The sequence below is a fragment of the Ostrea edulis genome, chromosome 3, assembly GCF_947568905.1.
Source record: "Ostrea edulis chromosome 3, xbOstEdul1.1, whole genome shotgun sequence".
NCBI classification, from domain to species: Eukaryota; Metazoa; Mollusca; class Bivalvia; order Ostreida; family Ostreidae; genus Ostrea; species Ostrea edulis.
The window spans coordinates 13,636,933-13,647,661 of NC_079166.1; the positions used below are offsets into that span (position 1 = coordinate 13,636,933).

Sequence of the window (10,729 nt, forward strand, 5' to 3'; positions counted from 1 at the left end):
GCAACGGAAAATTATGTTGCATCTTCAACGTTGTTTCAGCGTTGAAAAGTTTCTTAAAGCAAAGTCAACGTTGAAACTATAATGTTGGATCAACATGAAACTGACTGGTTGTTCGCTATTTCAACCATGATTCAATGTATTCTCATAGTTGAGATATGTTTTGTATCAAAGCTCTTTATTGCACATAGGTAACATTTGGAAAGGAAACCCAATTGCTTCACACCATAGAAACGTAGAATATTCAATCATCGGTTCAGCGATGAACAACATAGCTCTAAGGTACAAAACCTTTAAAATGTTTTTAAACATTTCTAAACGGAGTTGAGATTAATCTAAGAATTAAAACCATTACATAAAATCTAAATAAAATAGGGAATCCCGAAAAAGCCAGCCAGAACCTTTTGGAGAATAGTTTTTGGATATTTTGAAAATATACCCGATTTCCTCCTAAGATTTGAACCCTGTTTTATGTCACACGTTTGAGGATATTAAGATGTGAGAATCACAGAATGAAAAGTGATAAATTTTAGAAGGGGGATTTCAGCCTTTGATCTTGATATGTAAGCATCGGCATGTTGAATTCAAAGATTGATTAATACATGATTTGCAGGTAATGTTGTATAATGAAAATGAGTAAAACTAAATATGTCGGCTTATTCAGCATTTCCTTTCCTTTATGCCTATCGCTCTTCTCGAAGCATAGGCCGTCGAAAAGAGTCCGCCAAATCCTCGGTCCTGGACTGCCCTCTCCAGCTGTTTCCAGGCGTGCCCATCTTCTTGACGTCTGCCTCAAGGTCGCGCCACCAGGTGTTTCTTGGCCGTCCTCTCTTCCGTTGTTACTGGAGATTCCACGAGAGAACGTCCGTCTGGTGATGTTATTGGCTGGTTTCCTCAGGGTGTGCCCAATCTATCCACATTTTCTCATTAAGCTTTTACTGTCTTACAAGTCATTTCAGTAATAGCGAGGAGTCACAGGCTAAGATGACGAGGGACAATCCTCTAATTTTTGTACCAAAGGAATGTGTCGGTATAAAATTCGATTTACCGAATATCTTCAGTTTCTTTTCGGTGGTGACGGGTTTTATTTATTTTCCAGATATCGTAGATAATTTTTAAAAAGAAATTTAAGTTAGAAAAATATGTAATCGTACTGTCCACCTCAGTTTCTGTAAATCTGAACTCCTCCGTTGTAGACAATTTTCGCGGTTTTTACCAGTTCACTCTTTCTTTACCGAATTCCCTGCGGTGTTTTGACAGCTGATACAACGTGCAACCCATATTTATAGATGTCAGCTACCTACCTGTATGGCCTATTATCTGTCACCCAGCTCCTTTCCAATACATTTCATTTGTCGACTATCTTTCACGATGTTTGATATTATCATAGGAAACTATTTCAGTAGTTTTCATAATACACAGAGTTTTGTCAAATATAAAATTTTAATTTTTCGAAATGTTTGACAGGTAATCGATACTTCCATGGGCCTTGCCGCTTCAGTTATCAATGATACAAAGATGAAAAATAGGTAATTTGAGATGATTATTTTGTGGCGCTTTGAAATAAATAATCGTTATCAGTATGTACTCAGTTTTATTTTCATATAACTGTTAAGTGGCATACCCTTGAATGAAGTTCGAGCAAAATAAATATTACGAATACTTAACTTCTCTCACATGAAGTACATACCGATAAGATTTTATCAGTTTGAATAAAACCGGAAACACCGCAGTTTTCCTTGCTGTGTTGCTACAATGGCCAATTTTATAGGTCGAAAATCTGAATTAACAGATTTGACAGCAAAACTCGGACAATGTGATATAGTTGTCGTTCATGGATTGAAAGGCGTTGGAAAATCATCTTTAGCAAGAGAATACTGTAAGCACATCGAACGACCTTACTTTTGGATTGACCTCCGAAACATCACTGATTCTGATGAAATTCTGCAGTCGCTTGTCAGACATTTTATACAGGAGGCAATCGGAGTTGATGACCCTAGAGAATTGCTAAGTGTCGTATGTGAAAATATTGTAAGAAGGAGACTCGATTTAGTCATTATATTTGACAACGCAGAGGATATATTTAAAACCGAAGAGGATATTTTGTGTGTAGACATTTTACTTTCACTTTCACAATTGAAAAATACTAAGGTGTTGGTGACATCAACCACCAGGTTTCCCACGAAAACTATTGATTGTGAGGAGTTTTTATTGAAGGAACTGTCTTTTCAGGATTCCTTTGATCTATTAAAGAGTATCTGTCCAAATCTGAAGGACACAGAAAAAATAGCAAAGATTGTTGAGCTTTGTGAAGGTCTTCCTCTGGCATTGCTTCTGACCGGTGGGGAAATAGAGGACAACTCACTGAGTGTAGACGAAATTATATATCTACTTAGTCACCACAGACTTAAGATATTGAGTTCTGAATGCTACACACAAGATGAGCAAATCGGTATGTTTATCTATAGGCAGAGAGATTAAAGGTATTCAATGTATAACGAAAAGATAATGACCAATTTTGAAGAATTTAAATCAACGTAAATGATTATTGCTTATTAATGATGAAAGTGAAGTAGGTGAAAATGATTAGAAGCCGATCATTTTGCAGTTGAGACCATTTTTAAAGAGTAATCTGCCCTTTGTAAAAATAAAAATCTATTTTTTCTAAACATTTGTGTGGTAAATGATTAATTCAATTTAATGTATTCATAAAGATAAAGTGTATGTAATTTTTCACAAAGAGATCTGAATGAAAATTTAATTTCTTTGAAAAATATTTTAATAAAACACGCTCTTCCCATTGAATTTATTGTTAAATTCTAAGTGAAATAAATCAAGCAGTAAACAAAATTTTGAAAATTACCATAGTGGATTATTTTTATTTGATGAACCCTTCAAATGATACCATGGTTACAAACATTTCACCATCCATTTACTAGATAAGACATATGGTCAATATACATTGAATACCTTAAAACATTAAGACAATAGATAAGTAACTTGTGTCTAGATTGTACTTTGGCAGTTTGTTTACCATGCCTGATTCAAAGTGTCATGATTCATTCTAAAGCATATTTAAAATAAATGTGAGATTATGCATGTCTGACGGAAATGATCTTAAATGCTTTATTCTAATTTTAGAACCCATTTATAAAGGCTTCTTGGACAGACTTCCCAAAGATTTGGAAGAAAAATTAACAATTGTGAATTACATTCCAGGCACATTTGATTTAGAAGAGGCGGTGGATATATTGGGTAATGGGTGACTATTGCATTATCTTATTTTGTTGTAAACAATAATATTTTCATTTGTTTATTTGCATATTAAACCCAAATAAGTCAAGCAAAGTCAGTGATTAAGTCTTAAATTTTGAAATTTTTAGGGTCTGGTGAAGACGAGTCACATGACACACTGCAGACATTTTTACATCGTCATTTGATTACACAAGTTTCAGACAAAAGATTCGATATCCATGGAATTTTGAGAGATTGCATGAAGGAATATTTGAAAATCAAAGATATCAAAGGTACGTAAGGGTGTTTAGGAAATTCCTGGCAAACATTTTTGTCATGAGTAGGACTAGTGGAAACGGCAGTATGATTCTGTATATTACGATTAAATGAAATATTCATTGATCGACGAAAACTCGTTAGGAGAGGGGATTCTTATGAACAATTCTCAAACTCGAAAATAAGTTGGTTGCAAGTACATCTTTCATTACCTTAAGTTATAAAAATCATAATGTTGATCCGAGGATTCAAACTTTTATACAGTAAGATGAAAGACGAAGATAACAAACAGTGATCAATCTCATAACTCCTATAAGCAATACAAAATAGAGATTTGGGCAGAGATGGACCCCTGGACGCACCAGAGCATGCACATTTAATGCCATCCAATAAAAAGCACTGAAATTGAGAAACACAATTACTCAATAGATGTTGATGGCTAATTCTAGTAAGAATTTTATCTAACTTGCACACAAGTAATGGCAAAGTACTCAAAAACACAGGCGACCGCCGACTTCAAACATGGATTCCGAAGTAAATTAAATTGTAAAACAAACTGTTCAGCTCACTCTATGCATTAATGTAACAACGGATAATACTTATAAAGGATTAAGTTCTGACTTCAAAATAGATAACAAAACAGATTAAAATCAGAATCACCGAGTATATGTATTTAAATATAACAAAATATCCAAATAACAATGAAAATGAGTTATTACTACTACGACAATGTTTGTCTGATACAGTTGACAAGAAGGTTTAGTTATACATATTTTCTGTAAATATAGAATTGCGAAATGCTGATTTTAATAAACGAGATTGTTGGAACCCCTGTATCATCAACATCAACTTCTTTGTCAGTAGCCTGCTTCGATTTAAAATCTGACCATTCGCAGAACAAGCTCTTGCGTATCGAATCAGATTAGAGATGTAAACACCATATGCAGGTGATAATGTAATATTGCTACATGAATATGGGAAGTTGACGATGGAGAAGTTGAAATCATCCCGTTTGTCATAGATGTTTACTTATAATTACAGAGTGACATAAAAAGCGATACCGTGCATTTAGTAAATATGTCGGAAATGTATGGTAATTTTTGTCGTGGTTTGAAATGTTTTGGGGATTTTCATGAAAGGTGAAGATAAGGAATAGTGCTCAATCTCATAATCCCATAAGCAATACAAAATAGAAAGTTGGGCAAACATGGACCCCTGGACACACCAGATGTGGGAGCAGTTGCCTAGAAGTAGTAAGCATCCCCTGTCATCCATTGCAATGATGATTAATATGTATGGAAAGTCTGGTGCTTTCATTTTTCGCACACTTTCTCCATCCACCTTAACAAAATCAAGTATTTCCAACGCGCCAAAATCCTCCGATACACTTTATGTAAATCTGTTTTTTGAGGTTCAAAATGTGCAAGGATGTGATGCTTGGCGATATGATAGATCAGTATAACAAAATCCTTTAATTTGTAGGTGTTCGGGCGCGCTTCTGCAAAACTTTTTCAGACATTCTAAAGGAGATAGAGAAGAGGACACACACAAGAGATTACACTGATGCTTTATGCAGATTGAACGTAGAGCACCAGAACTTTAACAAACTGTTTACTGACGTCATCTACTGCACGGAAGACACCTATCACGTGTTTATAGACTTAGCAGCAACTACAATAGCGGGGGGATCCATCATGTTCACAACCATGGCAACGTATAGTAAGCTTCTTATTCTTCTCGACATTGAAACATATGACAATGGTTCAAACTCCAGCATCCACGGGTAATTACAGATAATATTTACAAAGCTACTTTTTACAGACGTTGGTGTAGAGTTCTATGAAAACTGTTTGAAGAAAGCACAAGAATTCAGAGCAGATCTGGACGAAGCAAAAGTGTTGACAGGATACGGAAGAGTATTGACAAACATTAAGGTGTATACGACTTTCACTTGCATACCATGACATTCTACAATAAGCAGGTATAAGCGATAAATAAAACAAACTTCTGATTGTAGAAATGAAGTTTTTCACTTATTGATAATACGTCATAAACGTACGAGTAGATTAACACCAGGACGGTGTTGGATTTCTCTTTTTTCAGATCGTATATACATTGTAGTTTTTAAGGATTACGCTTGCGACTTCTTCTGTAGGGCGATTACGCACAAGCTGAAGAAAAATTCAAAACAGCAATGGAAATTCGACAACGCCATCCCGAGCGAAGAGATTATTATTTTGCTCTTCTATGTCAAAGCTATGGCTGGAATCTGGGATCCCAGGGAAAGTTTGTTGATGCCATACGGTAAACAAAATCACATAAAATTCCATTGTAAAGATTTAGGCGGCAACTTTGCAAAATGGATTTGAAACAATTTCTTTTTAATTTTGCTAGAGATTGAAAAAAAAGTAGAATAAATAAAAATAAATTATTTTTAAAAATCACAGAAAACGAAACAGAAAACTCTTTCATTCCACACTCAAATATGAAATATATATAAACGTATAAACAGATAACAATATCTGATACTTTTAGAGCAATATTGGTTATACTAACAATTCAGTGAAGTATTTTTACATATATAATGAAAAGACATGGCAAGTGTTGAAACACATGAGTTAAAGAAAATGATCAAAGCAGTAGAATTGACTCTCGTACTGTACACGTGTCCTGTCCGTCTGAAGTGGATCCATGCACTTCTTTTTTCTAAAAAAAAACAAACTAGCTACAGATAGAAAACCAAGAAACTTATACAAGCGTACAAACGAACAACTAAAATACCAACAAAACAGGCTTACCAGTTAGGAATTACACATGCCTGCTTAACAGAATCCTAACTAATTACTACTAAAACTAAGAGCAATAATATTAAAAAAAACGAAAAACAAAACAAAACATACGACCTATAAAAATACAAACAAAACACGCTTACCGGCTAGGAAAAGACACATGCACGCTTAAGAGCGCCCTTCATTCAGTGACTACCCGTTCTATATCAGTCCTATATCTAACCGGACGCCAAATTCAGAATGTCAAGCATCTTTGAAACGTGGCATCTTGCACATCAGCCAGGTAGCATGATTTCCTTTCCGTGCTCAATGCCAAGCCCAATCTGACCACTAACGCCTAAAACCAGTCGTTTATATACATGTACTATCACTAAAATAGCACTCATACAACTCGCATGATAACCCATTCACAACGAAAATCGAACAACTTGCAAAAGCAAAACAAACAAATCTCAATCTCCTTTATTTCACCTTGTATTCGTCTGAAACAATTGTAGCATTCCCTTTTCTATATCTATTTACATCGACTTTAGATAATTTCGTACTTTTGTACTTCAGCATTGTTTAATCTTTAATTATTTAAGTCTTGAAACAGAAGCAAGGTGCACAATTTTATTCAGAATGGTTCTTGTTCATGCCCGGAAAACAACGAAAAAACAACAACCCGTATTTAAGATGTTTCACTATAAGATATGACGTATAAGTACATACGAACCAGGGTATGAGTGTCTCTATTCTAGAAAATCTGGAAATATTACTAAATCTCGGAGAAATGTGATTGTCTTAAGTTCATTCTGATGTGATTCTTGCGATCTTTGAATTAGCGACATCAGAATATCAGAGCGGATTCTGGATTAACGTTAATTTTCTAAATTCTTACCATAGAAATAAAGTTAAAGAATCTCGCGTTGAACTCTCTCTCTCTGTGTCTGTCTGTCTGTCTGTCTGTCTGTCTCTCTCTCTCTCTGTCTCTCTCTCTCTCTCTCTCTCTCTCTCTCTCTCTCTCTCTCTCTCTCTCTCTCTCTCGTTGCTGTATGAAACTTTCCCAGATTACTTTTACTTTACAGAATCCTGGAGGTAGCATTCGAAGTGGAAAGGGAGCTGAAAATGCATTATGAAAATTTAATTCTACAAACCATGCAATCTCTTGCAATATTTTGCAATGCATCAGGTAAATATTTCACCTTTGTACAGCAATATACATTTTGCTCTGCTATAAGCGTCATTACATACTTCTTTCTGAAAACTTATATGCATTGTTCAAATAGGCAACACAGATAAAGGGGAACCTTTTCAAAAGGAGGTACTGAAACGAAGACTCCACGTCATTGGAACAGAAAATCACCCCATCATTGGATCAATCATGAACAATATGGGTATCTTGTATCAAAGAAAAAAGGAGTTTGTGAAAGCTGCAGAGTATTACAGAAAAGGCCTCCACATCAAAGAACAAACAAATGCTCCCCTGAAAGCAATCATAATATCTGAAACCAATGTTACCCAAACTTTGTTGGAGAGCGGGCAGATCGAGGGAGCAATGGAACTATTGGAAAATAGTTTCAAAAGACTTGAAGATTTTCCAGACCTCTTTAGTGATGTAAAATCATGGCTTTGGGAATTATTGGGCAAATCATATATCAAGGTTAGTAGATTCGAAAATACAGCAGAGGTTTTACAGAAAGCGATAGAACTGCGATCTCATAGTTCCATGAACGATCATTCTATACTAGAATTGGTATGTTTGTACGCAAAGTGCCTTCTAGATTTAGCAGAAAATGAAAAGGCTATAGAAGAGATAGGACAGAGACTTCATTTACGAGAACTTATCATAAAAAATACCCCTACCAACCCTATTATCATTTTGACGTATGAGAATTTGATGGAGGCACAATTTGCTTTGAAGAGAAAGAAAGATTTGGAGAAAACCTATGAAGCTGGAATCGATGAATTTCATCGTCTAATCAAAGTTTATGAAGATTTGAAAAATTTCAACAAACGAGGAGACGTCCTTGAACACCTGCAAAAGTTCAAAGATAGATATTCAGATATGATGACACAGTTGGGATGCGAGCTTCCTGCAGAGTGTTCCATAAATGACGGCTTCTTTATCACATCATTTTGTGGATTGCGAGTTATCTGCCTTGTATTTTTATTTGTATGTATTAACAGCAAAGAGCGGTAATCATACTAAGACCTTTTAGTATGTTGATGTGTAGCTAATTTCTGTACCAAATACAAAGTAGTAGTATGGTATTTTCGTCACCCGCACTTAAATATGTGACATTATTCTATGCATATGAATGATTGAAAAAGAGAGTATATTTATCGTTTCTAAAAAGTTAAGAAAAGATGTTGGTTGCTTGTTTGTGAACGTCCCATAGAGAATTATTCACTCATATTGAGATTTCACCAGTTTTAGATGAAATCAAACAAATTTAGACCTATGCTTAGAGCACCACGACGTAGCAGTGAGGTTTTTAAAAAAAAATCATACCATCGCTGCTGCGACATGGGATCCCCGTTTTTAAGGTCATATTCGAAAGACCCGTGATTCTCACCTCTAGATCACAAGTGTTTGGGAAAGGAGCAACCACTACCTATATATGTTTTACGCGGCTATGACATAAACGGGACTCGAACTAATGACCTGGTGGTTTCAAAGGGAACCCTCTACTACTGAGTTGCCGCGACTGATCGAACAAAAGAGAAAAATATACGATTCTATCACAGGAGAGCTAAATGATCTTACTGAGATAAGATACATCATGATAAACTTTGATTGCTCTAGTAATATATGACATAATTCATCATTATATATTTTACTGGAACCAGGATAACAGGGGCAGTAACTCATGTGATAGAATGGTTCAAGTTAGAGTTTAATCGGGTTGAGGGGATTCTTGAACTACCGAGTATGGTCAATACTTGTGACTAAAATAATTATGATAGATTATAATTTATTGATAATATAGGGCTGTTACTGAAGCGTATTGCTGCCAATTGATATAAATTTTTGTTATGTCGTACGTACGAAATACTAAGTTGTACGAACGAGATACTAATCATGGCACTGTTTACCATATCCGAATCATCATTGGTACGGACTACCAAATATTGTTTTGAACTTAATCACTCTATATCATTATCATTCCACCATTTGATTTCATAATCACGTTGTTTTGGAAGTTTTCCCTCTAAATTTATCTGATTTCTATAATTTTCAAGAATAATTCTATTTTCATCCCGACCCGACCATGGTACAAACTCTCTACACCATCGTCAGTAAACACGCTTTACAACGAAACCACAATTTTTATCACTCAGTACAACAGGGTATCATTCTTGTTTCTAATGTAGATTATTCATACTTGTCGTTTTTTCGTGGTGTGTTATTTGTTTATCTAATATATGTCTCTTGATAAAGACGCGGGTTGCGTCGAAAATTTGAGTTTTAAATAACCAACAGTGTCATGGCCTTTTCAGTGCGCTTACATACATATACATATCCTTAGTAGAGGCATAATATAAAAAAAACTTCAGACGAAGATTTCACATTTATTCCATAAAATGACTTTTGTAGGTGCATTTTAAGATTTTTAAGAATATTTATGATTAATATAATAAAGATCATGATCATGATATTTATAGATATTGAATTGCTGTTATAAAATTTAGAAATTCATTTCAAAATTAAGGATTATCTCCCTCGTGCATAGCTCTTATCCTTGGACGAATTTGGCTCCACTTTTTTGTCACGCTGTTTTTGGCTATATTTAGCTCTAAAACTTCATAGTTATTTCGGATTTCAAACATTTCGGTTGAGCATCACTGAAGAGACATTATTTGTCGAAATGCGCATCTGGTGCATCAAAATTGGTACCGTATAAGTTTTACATTATATATTTTAAAAATAAAATTTGATTTTAAATGTATTTAACAGTGTTTGAATTGATATTGAAGATGTGCATCTCGAAAGGATTATGATTTCCTTCATTTTCTGAGAAAATTACATGGTGTTGAACTTAGTCAGTTTTGAGGAAATACTACATAGGGAGTACCTGATTTGTCCTTCTATCTCCTCCCTGAGTTTTCAGGTGAATACCATCGTATTTTACCTTAGGTGTATATGGGTATTGGAGATGTGCATGTGGCGAGGAGATTTTCTTTAATTTTTGAGAAAATTACCCGTTGTTGAACTTAGTCAGTATTATGGAAATATTCATCTTCTTTTATACTTTTCTCAAATCTACAACACTACAGCGTATGGCTTTTCAACACTTTACTCGATTATTCCTCATCATAAATTAAAAACTAAGCCTTTTGACATCATAGAGGGTTGCTTACTCAATCAAAATGGAAAAATGAAATTTTCATATCCAGTGATAAGTCATTCAAAAAATTACTTTGCTAAATACCACTCTGATTCTACACAC

General features: G+C 34.8%; 1 protein-coding gene across 4 annotated transcripts; it reads left to right on the top strand.

The window, feature by feature from the left end:
• The first annotated feature begins 1,535 nt into the window (after nt 1-1,535).
• LOC130046267 (uncharacterized) lies at nt 1,536-8,644 on the top strand. Of its 4 annotated transcripts, none has more exons than XM_056160114.1 (8): nt 1,536-2,449; nt 3,139-3,252; nt 3,447-3,524; nt 4,990-5,226; nt 5,329-5,441; nt 5,663-5,811; nt 7,364-7,467; nt 7,565-8,644. In XM_056160114.1, the coding sequence occupies exons 1-8, from the start codon at nt 1,753-1,755 to the stop codon at nt 8,476-8,478; spliced, it is 2,406 nt and encodes an 801-aa protein (XP_056016089.1). In that variant the 5' UTR covers nt 1,536-1,752; the 3' UTR covers nt 8,479-8,644. The 4 variants fall into 4 exon arrangements, with proteins under 4 accessions (XP_056016089.1, XP_056016090.1, XP_056016092.1 ...); XM_056160115.1 differs by having other exon boundaries at nt 3,217-3,252; nt 3,381-3,524; XM_056160117.1 differs by having other exon boundaries at nt 3,217-3,252.
• Nucleotides 8,645-10,729: the final 2,085 nt, after the last annotated feature.

Excerpts from the sequence above, each read along its gene's own strand:
- LOC130046267 (XM_048909526.2), top strand. The coding sequence starts at position 1,753 with ATGGCCAATTTTATAGGTCGAAAATCTGAATTAACAGATTTGACAGCA. Across the intron at positions 2,450-3,138 it reads CACACAAGATGAGCAAATCG|AACCCATTTATAAAGGCTTC; the intron begins GTATGTTTATCT and ends TTCTAATTTTAG. Across the intron at positions 3,525-4,989 it reads GAAAATCAAAGATATCAAAG|GTGTTCGGGCGCGCTTCTGC; the intron begins GTACGTAAGGGT and ends TTTAATTTGTAG.